We start from the raw sequence: 16,982 nt of genomic DNA, 5'->3' as shown, positions 1-16,982 counted from the left end.
AATGGGTCGCATCAATCCTGCAGATCACTCAGATTCTGACTGGGTTCATTCAGAGGTTAGCCGTCTTCTTTGAAAAAAAGAAAAAAGAAAGAAAATTAAACTGAAGCAGATGTGGAGTAGTTTATATGGAAAAGTTGACAAGCTTTAACACCGTTTCCTTGAAACTGAAAAAAGAAAAAACTGCTCTTTATTTTTCTTTTAACAGCTCTTTTCGCCACCAGAGGTGACTTTAGTCAGTACTAAAACAGAGCACTGCAATTCTGACGGCGACTTTAGTCAACATCGGTGGGTCATGTTTAAAACTGAAAAAGGACCAGTTTTCAAATTGTAACAAAACTTGGACAGCTGTAGCCATTTTCACACACATTAGGACAGTGACTAACCTTTGACCACTGACCTAGTTTAATGATTTCACACACATTAGGACAGTGACTAACCTTTGTCCACTGACCTAGTTTAATGATTTCACACACATTAGGACAGTGACTAACCTTTGTCCACTGACCTAGTTTAATGATTTCACACACATTAGGAGAGTGAGAAACCTTTGCCCTCTGACCTAGTTTGATAATTTCACACACATTAGGACAGTGACTAACCTTTGTCCACTGACCTAGTTTAATGATTTCACACACATTAGGACAGTGACTAACCTTTGTCCACTGACCTAGTTTAATGATTTCACAAACATTAGGACAGTGACTAACCTTTGTCCACTGACCTAGTTTAATGATTTCACACACATTAAGACAGTGACAAACCTTTGTCCACTGACCTAGTTTAATGATTTCACACACATTAGGACAGTGACTAGCCTTTGTCCACTGACCTAGTTTAATGATTTCACACACATTAGGACAGTGACTAACCTTTGTCCACTGACCTAGTTTAATGATTTCACACACATTAGGACAGTGACTAACCTTTGTCCACTGACCTAGTTTGATAATTTCACACACATTAGGACAGTGACTAAACTTTGTCCACTGACCTAGTTTGATAATTTCACATACTAGGACAGTGACTAACCTTTGTCCACTGACCTAGTTTGATAATTTCACACACATTAGGACAGTGACTAACCTTTGTCCACTGACCTAGTTTGATAATTTCACACACATTAGGACAGTGACTAACCTTTGTCCACTGACCTAGTTTGATAATTTCACACACATTAGGACAGTGACTAACCTTTGTCCACTGACCTAGTTTGATAATTTCACACACCTTAGGACAGTGACTAACCTTTGTCCACTGACCTAGTTTAATGATTTCACACACATTAGGACAATGACTAACCTTTGTCCACTGACCTAGTTTGATAATTTCACATACTAGGACAGTGACTAACCTTTGTCCTCTGACCTAGTTTAATGATTTCACACACATTAGGACAGTGACTAACCTTTGTCCACTGACCTAGTTTGATAATTTCACACACATTAGGACAGTGACTAACCTTTGCCCTCTGACCTAGTTTAATGATTTCACACACATTAGGACAGTGACTAACCTTTGTCCACTGACCTAGTTTGATAATTTCACATACTAGGACAGTGACTAACCTTTGTCCACTGACCTAGTTTAATGATTTCACACACATTAGGACAGTGACTAACCTTTGTCCACTGACCTAGTTTAATAATTTCACACACTTTAGGACAGTGACTAACCTTTGTCCACTGACCTAGTTTAATAATTTCACACACATTAGGACATTGACTAACCTTTGTCCACTGACCTAGTTTAATAATTTCACACACTTTAGGACAGTGACTAACCTTTGTCCACTGACCTAGTTTAATAATTTCACACACATTAGGACAGTGACTAACCTTTGTCCACTGACCTAGTTTGATAATTTCACACACATTAGGACAGTGACTAACCTTTGTCCACTGACCTAGTTTAATGATTTCACACACATTAGGACAGTGAGAAACCTTTGCCCTCTGACCTAGTTTGATCATTTCACACACATTAGGACAGTGACTAACCTTTGTCCACTGACCTAGTTTGATAATTTCACACACATTAGGACAGTGACAAACCTTTGCCCTCTGACCTAGTTTAATGATTTTACACACATTAGGACAGTGACAAACCTTTGCCGTCTGACCCAGTTTAATGATTTCACACACATTAGGACAGTGACAAACCTTTGCCCTCTGACCTAGTTTAATGATTTCACACACATTAGGACAGTGACTAACCTTTGTCCACTGACCTAGTTTAATGATTTCACACACATTAGGACAGTGACAAACCTTTGCCCTCTGACCTAGTTTAATAATTTCTCACACATTAGGACAGTGACTAACCTTTGTCCACTGACCTAGTTTGATGATTTCACACACTTTAGGACATTGACTAACCTTTGTCCACTGACCTAGTTTTAATAATTTCACACACATTAGGACAGTGACTAACCTTTGTCCACTGACCTAGTTTAATGATTTCACACACATTAGGACAGTGAGAAACCTTTGCCCTCTGACCTAGTTTAATGATTTCACACACATTAGGACAGTGACAAACCTTTGCCCTCTGACCTAGTTTAAAAGGGAGTCTCCTAAGACTCAAGCTTCCCAGTCCAGGGCTTCCGCTCATGTAACAAACAGTACTGACCACTCAAGGTCTAGTGGAGGGGGAGAAAATATTGGTGGCTGAGCCGTGATTCGAACCAGCGCGCTCAGATTCTCTCGCTTCCTAGGCGGACGCGTTACCTCTAGGCCATCACTCCACATGACAATGACATGGCTGCAAGAAGAGGAGTATGAATTATGAAGGGACGATACAAATCAGCATTGAGACTGATCCATGCTCACTGCGCCACATCTACGTTAAAAAAGGAAACAAAAGAACAATGACGTAGTTTCATGTATAACCCTCTCTCTCTCTCTCTCTTCCCCCTCTCCCCCCCCCCTCTATTTTACCTTGACACATATTGCACCTAAAACGCGCGCACACACACACACACACACACACCTATACACACCTACACACACACACACACACACACACACACACACACACACACACACACACACCTATACACACACACACACACACACACACACACACACACACACACACACACACACACACATCCCTACACATACACACATACATCCCTACACGCACACGCACACACACCTACACCTACACACACAAACACACACACACACACACACCTACATCCCTACACACACACACACACACACACACACACAGACACACACACACACATACATCCCTACACACACACACACATCCCTACACACACACACACACATCACACACACATCCCTACACACACACACATCCACCCCCACCCCCCGCCACACACACACACATCACACACACACATCCCTATACACACACACATCCCCCCCCCCCCCCCACACACACACACACTTAAACTTTAATCCCACCTTCCCTTCTTCTGCTCCTCTTGGGATGCATAGTTAATCACAGGATGGAGAATTAACCTATTCCACCCATGGGGAGTTTAAAGCCTTGGTGGGCTTCCGTGTCATGTTGATGCTGAAAAAAGAAAAAGCAAATATACCGTTTTTTCCTCCAAATTGTGTGTGGTGCTTGAATTCAAGTCTAAAACCTTGTCAGTTGACTCTCAGACTGTGGTCCGATTCGCAGACCAATTCTGAGTTTAGCTCTCAGACTATTATCAGATTCATTACGGACCAAGTATTGTTCTGATGTCAAGTGCGTATGTTTTAGTAACCTGACAATTAAGCATATCATTTTTGACTTTAGCTTGATGAAAGCCTTACGTACACGAAAGTGTGTCTTCACAAGTGACTGAGAACGTTGATGTATTTGACTTTTTGCATTCATTATCAGTTGTTTCGCTTGTCGGTTTAATGATTTCTCTTTTACGAAGTCTTTTAAGTAGTTTCCTGTAATTGTATTTAGATAATTTTTCTTTCAAATTTCACCCTCATTTGCCCCAGTTTCCCCCCCACCCCTCCGTTCATTCACATCTCCCACCCCTTCTAACCGATAATACTCAAATGTATTCATAAATACTTTAACAAAATGTCTTCAATGACCGATATGTGTGATGGGACATTAAACAAAATTCCTCCTCCTTGTGTGTGGACATGTATTTCCAGAATACTTTAGAAGTTGGTTCCTTTTCTTTGCACTTTATACTTCTTCTTCTTCTATGTTCACTCGTATGCACACGAGTGGGCTTTTACGTGTATGACCATTTTTACCCCGCCATGTAGGCAGCCATACTCTGTTTTCGGGGGGTGTGCATGCTGGGTATGTTCTTGTTTCCATAACCCACCGAACGCTGACATGGATTACAGGATCTTTAACGTGCGTATTTGATCTTCTGCTTGCATATGCACATGAAGGGGGTTCAGGCACTAAGCAGGTCTGCACATATGTTGACCTGGGAGGTTGTAAAAAATCTCCACCCTTTACCCACCAGGCGCCGTCACCGTGATTCGAACCCGGGACCCTCAGATTGACAGTCCAACGCTTTAACCACTCGGCTGTTGCGCCCGTCTACAGTTTATACAGTGAACATGAAAATGTTTTTGATGCGACAAATTTAGATGCCAGAGCAATGTTCAGGCACCAGGCTTGGTGAGGTTAAGATTACTCTGTCCCTAACACTTACTCACTGGTGTTTTGTTGTGCAGGTGACCGAAGACGTTCTGATCTCAGAGGTCATCATCAATCGGCTGACCAGTCAACGGTGGAGTGGAGCCATGGATTCTTCTACAGACAGTAGACCTGTCTGTCAGAACAGCGAGAACGTCAACAGCGGAGCCGTCAACAGCGAAAACATCAACAGCGGATCCATCAACAGTGAAGCTGTGAACAACAGGCCAGTCAATGGTGAAGCTGTCAGCAGTGAATCCTTCAACAGCAGAGCTGTCAGCAGTGAATCTGTCAACAGTGGAGCTGTCAACAGCGGAGCTGTCGATAGTGAGTCTGTCAACAGTGGAGCTGTCGATAGTGAATCTGTCAACAGTGAATCTGTCAACAGTGGAGCTGTCAATAGTGAGTCTGTCAACAGTGGAGCTGTCAATAGTGAATCTGTCAACAGTGAATCTGTCAACAGTGGAGCTGTCAATAGTGAGTCTGTCAACAGTGAATCTGTTAACAGTGGAGCTGTCAACCGTGAATCTGTCAACAGCGGAGCTGTCAATAGTGAGTCTGTCAACAGCGGAGCTGTCGATAGTGAGTCCATCAACAGTGAAGCTGTCAACAGCGAAGCTGTCAACAGTGGAGCCATCAACAACAGACCCGTCAACAGCGAAGCTGTCAACAGTGGAGCCATGATCAGAGGAGTTGTCAGCAGCACACGGTACGGGACATGATTTTTTTTTTTTTTTTTTTTTTTTTTAATTTAATATAAATTAATGACATGTTGACTTAGAGTTTAGTTTTTAACTCACTCAGTACGGCCAGTCCTGTCTTCTCCTCTACACAGACCCCTCGGATGTCCAGTGGGTGTCTGAATGACCCAACCTTTAGCTTCCGTCGTCAGAACTGTGGTATTCTTTGTCAACATTCACCTCTTCAGTATAAGAGCGTTCCGCTTGCAATATTTTGTTGATGGTAATTGGGATGAAACGCTGTTAACGTCGTCTCTTTCGCCGTTCGTATGGAGAGAGTTGATGAGCTGGTGGCTGACACCCTCAAGGTCAAGTTGTGCTGGGCGTGTTTCCTGGTTCTTGGGTTTGGTGAACTGTCTGGTTGACTAAAAGTCGACTAAAGTTGCTTATGGCAATGAAACTGAAAGAGTCGAACAAGAAAAGAAAGATGCGTGGGGTGGTGGGGTGGGGGGGGTGGGGCGGGGGGCAGAAAGGGCGTGGGAGAGCAAGGTCATTTGCCATGAATTTAAATATTATATATATATATATTTTTTTTTTTTTTTTTTTTTTTTTTTTTTATCTATTAAAAAAGATTTATATGGCAAGGTCTTTTTCCATGAACTTGAGTATTTATATTTAAAAAAAGAAAAGAAAAAAGGAATCTATGTGGCACAATACTTCTATGAAACTTTTTTTGCTGTTGAGCAGATAATTATCAGTATTATTGTGATGCATAAAATCTATCGTCTATCATCAATCCAAATTTTGATCTTGAATAGGCCGAGGTTTGCCTTTTGTTAGTCATCTGGTACTCTTTCTGTGTTCTCACTGCAGGAAAGTATTTCTCATATTACTGTCAGTTGACTGATTTCTAAATGATTTTTTTTTTTTTGCTTCCATCATCATTTTTCTCCTTTCTGTTGTCTTTTCTTTTTTTTCTTTCCTCATGTTTTTAATCTGTCCTCTTCCCAATGGCATGTTCAAACACCTACAAGACCATGCAACATATATTACACATACATGATGGCTTCACACAAAATCATATTCCCTGAAAGAGAGGCATGGTATACATACACACACACACCTCTCACTCTCTCTGTGTCTCCTTTACTCACTCAATCCCCTCCCTCTCCACAAGCTCTACACCTAAGTACAATAATATGTACGTGCACACTGAATACTACCCAAACTGGCTGGTATTTCTGTGTTCTCACGGCAGGAAATTATTTCTCATATTACTGTCAGTTGACTGATTAAGTGATTTCTAAATGATTTTTTTTTCTTCTGTTTTTATTTATAGGTTCCCAATATCTTCTGTTTGTGAGTTACTTTCCCACATAGTTTGATCAAATTACACTGGCTAGTATTTCTGTGTTCTCATGGCAGGAAAGTATTTCTCATATTACTGTCAGTTGACTGATTTCTAAATGATTTTTTTTTTTTTTTTCTGTTTTTGTTTATAGGTTCCCAATATCTTCTGTTTGTGAGTTACTTTCCCACATAGTTTGATCAAATTACACAGGTTTCATAGAAACAAAGCGTGCGTGAGTCACAAGTGTGTGTACTTTGTGCAGCGTGCGTGAGTCACAAGTGTGTGTACTTTGTGCAGCGTGCGTGAGTCACAAGTGTGTGTACTTTGTGCAGCGTGCGTGAGTCACAAGTGTGTGTACTGTGTGCAGCGTGCGTGAGTCACAAGTGTGTGTACTTTGTGCAGCGTGCGTGAGTCATGAGTGTGTGTACTGTGTGCAGCGTGCGTGAGTCACAAGTGTGTGTACTTTGTGCAGCGTGCGTGAGTCACAAGTGTGTGTACTGTGTGCAGCGTGCGTGAGTCACAAGTGTGTGTACTATGTGCAGCGTGCGTGAGTCTCAAGTGTGTGTACTGTGTACACACCACCAGAAGGACTTCCTTCCCTCCGTGGAATGACCTCAGCCATTCATTTCCTCCTCGATTGTTGTGTTACTCATGGAGGGATCTGCGGAAAGAAGCACTGATTCTTTCCCTGTTATTGTATTGAAAAAAGAAAAAAGAAAGAAAAAGAAAAGGACTGTACTTTACACACACACACACACACACACACACACAACACACACACACACACACACACACACACACGCATAGACACACACACACACACACATACACACACATACATAGACACACACACACACAAACACACACATAGACACACACACACACTACACACACACACACAAAGTGAAGCAGAAAATGATGAAAAACACTTTTTAAATACTTTTGTTGATGTGGGTTATTTTATGTTGCTGTTTTTTTTTTGTTTTTTATGTTGTTGTTTGTTTGTTGTTTTTTGCATGACATAATTATGTGTTGTGATGTAAATTAAAGGTTAAAAAGAATCGGGGGGGGGGGGGGGGGGGGGGGGGGGGGGGAAGAAAGTAATAAGAAAATGCTGACGAAATATTTATATGAACCTTGCAGTGGGAACAGCAGAGCTGGCAACACTGCAGCTAACAACAGTGGGAACAGAGCTGCCAGCAGTGGAACTGTCAACACACGGAACAGCAGAGCCATTTCAGGGTTTGTACAAGTTTAAATTTTTTTTTTAATTTTTTTTTTTTTAATATAATGTTAAAAAGGGGGTAGAGTAGTAGTGGTTTGGGTAGGGGTTGAGTAGGGATAAGTGTAGAAGGTGAAGAGGTAGAGTAGGATAACAGGCAGAGGATAGGTGCACAATCCACTCTCTCCTCGTACCACAGTAGGGTCTTTTAGAAAGATGAATTGAGGTGTTCATTTCTCTAACTTAACAGCACACCAGGAACACACACAATATTAAAACCCAGGTTAAATCAATACCAAAACATATGCTAAACATAATTGCACTGATGTAACAGAAACATCATTATGTTGTCTGGACAAGTAAACAATTCCACAAATAACCTTTCTCCATTCTGACACTCAATGTCTAGCCGTACACTCTCTTCTCAAAGAGATCTATGTAAAAATGTAAAACAAGCTTCATATAGCTTACCATCAACAATCAGTGGCATATAAGTTAATGTGCACCAAATATATGACAAACAAATACTAACTCCCAGTGTTTAACTCCTGTCATACCACCATAGAATAATAGCTGTCGCACCAAGTATGTGGCAGACAGTTACAAACTCCCAGTGTTTAACTCCAGTTAAATCACCATACAGTAATAGCTGTTTCCATTAAGAGTAAGACTGAACAAATCTGTACTTTGTCTCTGCAAAGTATCTCATTGGTAAAATGTTTACATGGGAATCATATAGTTACCAAGTAATTTGGTAAATATATAGCAACCTGTGTGCACCAACATAGGACTACCTCTCAGTGGTCTCAAATCTTATTGAACACATACAGCTATGTGTTACCCCACTGGCATATAACATGACTACAGCACATGGTAATCACAACTACCAAGTCACACATGTTCCCCATATTGCATTATCACTCATGTGCACACACACATGGAAACACATGAACATACAGTTAGCCTGTAGATTTATTCACCTTGAATATAACCATCACCGCCTAACATACAAAATAGGTATGTCAAACCTCAAAATAACTCCAACTGTTGCAACCAAAACATTCTACACAGATGCAACACACATAATAATCTGTGTTTCTTTGTGACTGAATGCTTACATTGTTCCCACAGTATGTCAACAATTGACACACCACTGACATGTTACTGAACATTATCATTTATGCAAGCCAAGATGCACAACCTGTAAACCCAACATGATGTCCAAGCATCATACCATAAAATCAACCTATAGGAAACAGGAAAGGGGGGGGGATACTCAAATACCCTAAACCAGTACACCATTTAGTCATGTATTGGCTACATTGTGTATTTTAACCACTTTTCCCTCAGTCACTAGCCTCAAATACATTTAAGCCATACACATGCTGGCTATGCTCTCTCACAAGTCATGGTATCTGCATCAACACATTCCAGTTACATTAACTGTAAAATACCACATCAGCTAAAAAGGATCTCTCAATGCTCATCACAATTCTACAAACTCCAAACTGTTTCCAAAAACCATAAAGTAAATTGTCAACAAAGCAAATTACCAGTACAAGCATTACTCACAGCCCCCAACGTTTCAGGGTTCACTTGATATTCATGTAGCAGAACACAATCCCACTGAGCCAGTGTGTTAGTCATAGAATCCAAGTATAACATAAATCAAGCATTCAACTAAGTCCGAAAAATAGATGCTAGTTTGACACTCACAGCCCCCATGGTACTGTCTTGACCGTCCGGCTCTCCTGGCCTGCTTCAAGGAAGGAAAAGAAAGAAACCCCACTTGCCTATTCATTTTATCCTCTTCACAAGCTGGTGCTGTATGCAAACTATCTTCCGACCCAGAACGTTTCCAATTGGCTGAAGTTAACAGACCAATCTGGGACCTAGACTTGCACATCAGCACTTTTCTCACAGAACCCAGCATTGTCAAGGAGAAGGGGAGGGGCGGGGGGGGGGGGGGGGGGGGGGGGGGCGTGATGAAAAGAGGAAGGGAAGGAGGAGGAAAGATTGCCCAGCCCTGATTCTGTTCTAAACAGCTCATGATAAACACACCACACCATGTGGTGACCATTGAGGCAGATGCCATCCTGCCAGAGATCGACATGGGGGGGCAGGAGGGGGGGGACGGGGTTGAGGGTGATGGGAGTGGAAGGGAAAAGGGCAGGGGAGTGTATAGGAAGAGAATGGTCAGAGGAGATACCATCTTTACTTAGTATTTCTTGATAACTTGCTCCCTCTGCACTTGGCCAAGGGAAGGGGGGAAAGGGAGAGAGGGTATGGGGAGGGGTGTTGGTGGGGATAGATGCCATGGAAGGGGGGTGGGGGGAGAAGAGTAGGGAGGTAGAAAGGGGTCCATCAGTGCGCAGTGTGTCTGAGAAAATCCCATGCTTCCACCATAGGCGTCTGACCCTATAACTCACACAGTGGCCCTATAACTCACACAGTATAAGCCTTTTACAAACATGGGGTCATTTGCACGACGGGCTGCTCACCTGGGTAGAGCTGACTGATGGCTGCCATTGGGCGCTCATCATTTGTTTCCTGTGTCGTTCAATAGATTTCAGGCACGCACACATATAAAGACATGTTACATTTTACATGTATGACCTTTTTGTTTATTTACCCCGCCATGTAGGCAGCCATACTCTGTTTTCAAGGGTGTGCATACTGGGTCTGTTCTTGTTTCCATTACCTACCGAATGCTGACATGGATTACAGGATCTTTAATGTGCTTATCTGATCTTCTGCGTGCGCACAAAAGGGGCTCAGGCACTAGCAGGTCTGCACATATGTTGACCTGGGAGATGGGAAAAATCTCCACCCTTTACCCACCAGGTGTTGTTGTCAGCTGAGATTCAAGCCTGGGACCGCTATGCACCCGTCAACACTTAGAAGAGCAGAGAAAGATCAACTTTAATTTTAAATTTCAAAAACGTTTTTAGATTTTTGTCTGCCGGAAAAAGAGGGCGCTAGCTAGCGGGACAAAGGGGAGGTTACCTACTTCCGGGAGATTATCGGGCGTAGTTGCTTTCGTTTTCCCCGCATAGGCGGATAGTAGTTTGCACAGGACAGGAATGTCAGACCCCTGCCAGAGTCTGCACTAGTTGGGTCACGGTAGGTATGTTATTTAAACGTAATTTTAGATAGAAAATTTCCTTTTAGATTTTTGTTAATAGTGTTTTAGAAATTGTCTGATGAAAATATGGGTGAACTTCGTGTCAACAGCGGTGGAGCTGCTGCCAACTCACGGAACAGCAGTGCCGTCAGTCAGAACCCAAGAGCCAGCAGCAACAACAACAACGGCAACAACACTAGACGTCGGCCATCAGCTAGGGAGGAGGCGAGAGCTGGTGTTCTGACCAGAATCCTTTTCTACCGCTTCGACCTTCTGCCTTGCCTCTTTGGACGACGGCGACTTACACCTGTCATCCTCCTGAAGTACCATTCCCAGGTGGTGAACAGACATCACCTGGACAGTCTGGACAGCTATGTGACCGACGTTGTTGTTGCTGCTCCGGTGTGCCAGCGACAAATGCTGCCTGGGAACGATGTCATCGTTTCCAGAATTTCTGAAGACTGCTGCAGTGATGATGAGGCCAGGTCCCTCCTTGACAGAAGTGTTCAAGGGGAACGGGCATCATCACAAGCAGCATCTTCTGACGGTAAAGATGCCAGTTCTGCTGACTTTGGTGGACAGACCACAAGAGGAGGTCAAGGTCAGCCAACTTCCTACACATACGCACCACCACCAGATGCTGACAAGGAGGAGACGGATCGTGATGATGATGATGGCGACGCCTTTCACCTTCCATTGGGGGAAGACTGTGCGATCTGTTTGGATCGCATGCAGCAACCCACCAAGCTGAAGGTCTGTGGACATGTGTTCTGCAGAGCCTGCCTGGAGCAGTCGTTCCTGCGCCGACCCAACTGTCCTGTGTGCAGCCGGTCGATAGCGGTGGTGTCGGGAAACATGCCCAACGGCAAGATGTCCGTCTCTGGGCAGACCTTTGACCTCCCCGGGTATCGCAGGCACAACACCATTGTCATCACCTATGACATACCTAGCGGTATTCAACAGGTAACAAACATCATGTGGGGAAAATGTTGGGTCTGCTTGTGTGTGTGTGTGTGTTCTGGATGCATGAGGTTATCATGTATATGTCTTGTTAGTTATATGTTCAGAGAATTGTCTCAAATATGGAGAATGTTATATTCAGTGTTAACATGAGTCAGTCCTTTTTGATTTTGGTTCACTTTGCAGCAAAGAAATAATTTAATATTATAAGCCATGGCTTCTGTGAAAATTCAGCAGTTAAATACTTCACATGACAATGGTTTTCAAAAGCGAAATAAAGTTTTTTAAAACACTGATCCGAAAACCACCTTTCCACTGATTTTGCAGCTCTCTTCCCAGTGACAGATGTCTGTTCATTCAAGGGGAATAACAAAAATTATAAGCTGCACATAGAATAATGTCCCATTGATCAAGATCTTTTATGAAAAAAAAAAACCCAACCCCAAAAAACATCCCTGAACTAGTGAACTATATTTAGAAGAGGAAAGTAGAACAGTTGGAGCTGGGTTTGGACTGGCCAGGGAGATCAGTGGGGGTGGGGGTGGGGGGTACGTAGTCGTTAACTCTTTTGCTGCCGGGTTTGCTAGAAAAAACACTCCTCGGCGCCAAATATTGTGGATTGATGCTGCTGCTGCTACTACTACTACTGCTGCCATTGCTGCTGCTGCTGCCATTGCTGCTACTACTACTGCTGCCATTGCTGCTGCTGCTGCTACTACCACTACTACTGCTGCTACTACTACTACCACTACTGAAGATTTATGATAATAATAATCATCATCATCATATATATAAATAATGTATTCATTATACAACTGCTGCTATTATTACTACTACTGCTAAAGATAACAATAATAGTGATGTATAATATGATACCACTACTACAACCATTACTACTAATAATAATGATAATGATAAATGTAATAATAATGGTACTACTACAACTACTAATCCTAATGTCAATGATAACGATGATAATACTTTTTAAAAAAAAGAAGAAAAAAGTAACAATAATGCCATTGCTACTACTACTACTACTAATGATGATGGTTATGATGATGCTACAAGTACTACTACTGACTACAATGATAGTAATAATGATGCTACTGCTACTAATGATAATGATAGTACTTAATAGTCATAATAAAGTTGCTGCTGCTGCTACTATTACTGATGATAATGATAGTAATAATGCGACAACTACTACTACTGACTATGATAATAGTAATAATGCTGCTGCTACTACTAATGTACTACTACTACTGATAATATTAATAATGATGTCGTTCCACTACTACTACTACTATTACTACTACTGATGATAATGATGATACCGTAATACTACTACTAATGATGATGATAATACCGGACTACTACTACTACTACTGATGATGATGATGATACTACTACTACTACTACTACTGCTGCAGCTGCTACTACTACTACTACTACTTCTACTACTACTGATAATGATGATGATGACGTGCTACTAATACTACTTCTATTACTACTACTACTATGATGACGTACTACTACTACTACTACTACTGCTGATGATGATACCATACTACTACTACTGATGATGATGATGATGATAACGTACTGCTACTACTACTTCTACACATGATAATAATACCATACTACTAATACTGATAATACTGTAATACTACTACTACTAACACACACACACACACACACACAAAAACCTCTGTGCAGAACAATCATCCCCACCCAGGCGTGCCGTTCACGGGCACCACCCGATCGGCGTTCCTCCCGGCGACGATAGAGGGGGTGCTGGTGTGCCGCATGCTGTGGGTGGCCTTCAAGTACCGGCTGACCTTCACGGTCGGTCGCTCCATGACCACGGGGCGCAACAATGTCGTCACCTGGAACGACGTCCACCACAAGACCCGAGTCAGTGGGGGACCCGAAAGGTGGGTGTTCCGTTTTCGACGTTTTTTTGTTTTTTTTCCACTCCAGGTGATACTGGATGTGGATGGTGGGGGGTGATGTGTGTGTAGTCGTCTTTGGTTTTACGTCTTTACATTGTAAGTGATATTATTATTATTTGACGTAGGCAGGGGTCTTCAAGGTGGGTGGTGAATGTGTGTGTAGTAGTCTTTGGTTTTATGTCTTTACATTGTAAGTGATGTTATTATTTGATGTAGGCAGGGGTCTTGAAGGTGGGTGGTGAATGTGTGTGTAGTAGTCTTTGGTTTTACGTCTTTACATTGTAAGTGATGTTATTATTAGACGTAGGCAGGGGTCTTCAAGGTGGGTGGTGAATGTGATTGTAGTAGTCTTTGGTTTTACGTCTTTACATTGTAAGTGATGTTATTATTAGACGTAGGCAGGGGTCTTGAAGGTGGGTAGCGAATGTGTGTGTAGAAGTCTTTGGTTTTACGTCTTTACATTGTAAGTGATGTTATTATTATTAGACATAGGCAGGGGTCTTCAAGGTGGGTGGCGAATGTGTGTGTAGTTGTCTTTGGTTTTACGCCTTTACATTGTAAGTGATATTATTATTAGACGTAGGCAGGGGTCTTCAAGGTGGGTGGTGAATGTGTGTGTAGTAGTCTTTGGTTTTACGTCTTTACATTGTAAGTGATGTTATTATTATTAGACGTAGGCAGGGGTCTTCAAGGTGGGTGGTGAATGTGATTGTAGTAGTCTTTGGTTTTACGTCTTTACATTGTAAGCGATATCAATATTATTAGATGTAGGCAGGGGTCTTGAAGGTTGGTGGCGAATGTGTGTGTAGTAGTCTTTGGTTTTACGTCTTTACATTGTAAGTGATTATCAATATTATTTGATGTAGGCAGAGGTCTTGAAGGTTGTGTGTAGTTGTCTTTGGTTTTACGTCTTTACATTGTAAGTGATATCAATATTACTGGGGGGGGGGGGGGGGGGGGGGGGGGGGGTGTAAGTAGTCTTTGGTTTTATGTAACGTCTTTCCACTCTAAGTTATTGATTATTAGATGTTGGCTGATGTATGTCATTACTGTACTGCCCACTGATTTTATTATTTAATCTGTGATGATAATTGTCCGATGAAAATCATGATACCATTGTTAGGTAACACTTGAAATATTCATCTTTTTTTTTTTTTTTATAATAGATTTGAAAACTCTTTGTTAGAGGTTTGATCAAGAGGTTTTACTGAAAAACATTTTCCAGCCCTGGAAATGGTTGTGATTTTTTCAAAACTTCCCCCCCCCCCCCACCCCCTCCATACTTACCATGTCTGTAGAAACCTCAATAAAAGATGCATTGTAAACAGGAGCAAAAGCTTTTACAGCCCTATCATATATATATATATATATATTTCTTCCCTGTATGTGCAGTTTTGGGTATCCAGACCCCACCTATCTTGCCCGCGTCACCGAAGAGCTGGCTGCGAAGGGCATCACTGAAGAGTTCGTCCACAGGTTCAGGATCCCGTTCTGAAGACACCGTGGATGAGAACCTCGTGGATGAAAACGGGCGTGGATGGAAATCGCCCTTCAGTTTAGGCAGACGCAGTCTTCCCCAGTGTGTATCATACTATGTATGAATTCTCAGTGTAGTTGTAGCTCACTTTCTGTGTGTTTGTGTGTGTGTGTGTGTGTGTGTGTGTGTGAATGTAAGCAGAATTCATACATGTTTTACAGTTTTGTGTGAGTTTAGGATTTTTTTTTTTTTCTAAGTCCTTACAAGTCTTTTTTTTTCTTCTTTTTTTTTTTTTTCAAATGGTCCATGTTTGAACTTAAAGTTCTTAATTTTGGCTGTCAAGGAAAAAAAGTGCTTCTTTTGAGCCACGGAAGTGACATATCCCACCTGTGTTGAACTTTAAAAGAAGATGATGTTGAAAACAAAAACAGAACAAAAAACAGGTCCCCCAGACCAGCCGCCGTGGCGAAGTGGTTAGCGTCGCGGACTGACGGCTGGGAGGACGCGGGTTCGAATCCCAGCGGAGGTGGGTTTTTCGGCCCGTGGCCGGCTCCTACCCAGAGTTGAGTGTGCTGTGGGCTTAAATGGGGAGACTGGGACCACACAGTCGAGTGTCATCCACTTCAAGGATGTGTCTTTGGGTGTGTTGCTCTAATTACCTGACCAACACTGCAAGTGTCTGTATCTCTCGGGCCTGGTTAACGCTGGGATATCATTATGACAGGAAGCGTAGAGTACAGCCTTGTCACGCAGTCCCAAACCAAAATGGACCTCCATAGCAGTATCGTCATCATCATCGTCATCCTCCTCCTCCTTCATCGTCATCAATATAAAAAACAAAATAGTCTCAAAGTCTGTGGCCTTTCATGCCCTGCTCTCATGGTGACCTCAGTTTCGATGCCCCTCCACTTCCGTGCTTGGGGTGAGCCCTGTCAATGTCGTCAGTGTCGGCAGATTCATGGGGGGCTGTTGTTTGAGGGACGTGGTGGCGGTCTCCACTCTGGGAGAGACGCTCACTCAGTCTGGCTCCGCGACTAAGCCATTATTGTCGTTAGTAGGGGGCTTAGTAGGTGGTGTCCTAAGTACGTTAAAACAGAACAGGCACCACTGAACACCACCGAAGTGACTCAGCAGCAGTGCAGGGTCTCCTCTGGTGTGTGGCCTCCAGTCGACCTAACACCGATGGTTCCCTGTGGACTGCCGACGCTGGAACTGCGACGGACGAACCCGGGTGTGGCCGTGTATGGGGGGAATCTAAATGAGCGGCGTGGGAGTAATGCCACTGAAATGGGGCAGATGATGGGGCAGCAAAAAAAAAAAAAAAAAAAAAAAAAAGGTCCCCAAACCACCTTTCTGGCCAAACTTGCAAGTTGACCTCAATATGGCAGAGAATGATTATCTAGGGGAATAACTTTATAAATGGGACCAGAACGGTCGAAAGCTGGGTTTGAGTTGGTTTTGGGGAGGGGGTGGTGGTGGTGGGGGTGTCACTAGATAGTTGGTTTTTTTAGGGTTTGTTTGTTTTTTTTAATAGATTTTTTTATACTTTGTGGTTTTAAGAGGTTTGAAATTTTGTTT

At 42.6% G+C, this 16,982-nt stretch overlaps 1 protein-coding gene across 1 annotated transcript in view; it reads left to right on the top strand.

Annotated features, from left to right (window-relative positions):
- Positions 1-16,713, top strand: part of LOC143276857 (uncharacterized) — an 18,315-nt gene extending 1,602 nt beyond the window's left edge. The window contains exons 2-6 of the mRNA XM_076581514.1: positions 4,677-5,347; positions 7,813-7,911; positions 11,126-11,978; positions 13,692-13,909; positions 15,320-16,713. Coding sequence (XP_076437629.1) covers positions 4,746-5,347; positions 7,813-7,911; positions 11,126-11,978; positions 13,692-13,909; positions 15,320-15,422 — 1,875 coding nt within the window. The 5' untranslated portion in view covers positions 4,677-4,745 and the 3' untranslated portion in view covers positions 15,423-16,713. The remainder of the gene's footprint in view (positions 1-4,676; positions 5,348-7,812; positions 7,912-11,125; positions 11,979-13,691; positions 13,910-15,319) is intronic.
- Positions 16,714-16,982: the final 269 nt, after the last annotated feature.

The sequence above is a fragment of the Babylonia areolata genome, chromosome 33 (genome assembly GCF_041734735.1).
Source record: "Babylonia areolata isolate BAREFJ2019XMU chromosome 33, ASM4173473v1, whole genome shotgun sequence".
NCBI lineage: Eukaryota > Metazoa > Mollusca > Gastropoda > Neogastropoda > Buccinidae > Babylonia > Babylonia areolata.
The sequence above is the reverse complement of the archived record's forward strand: the minus strand, read 5'-3'. Positions and strand labels throughout refer to the sequence as shown.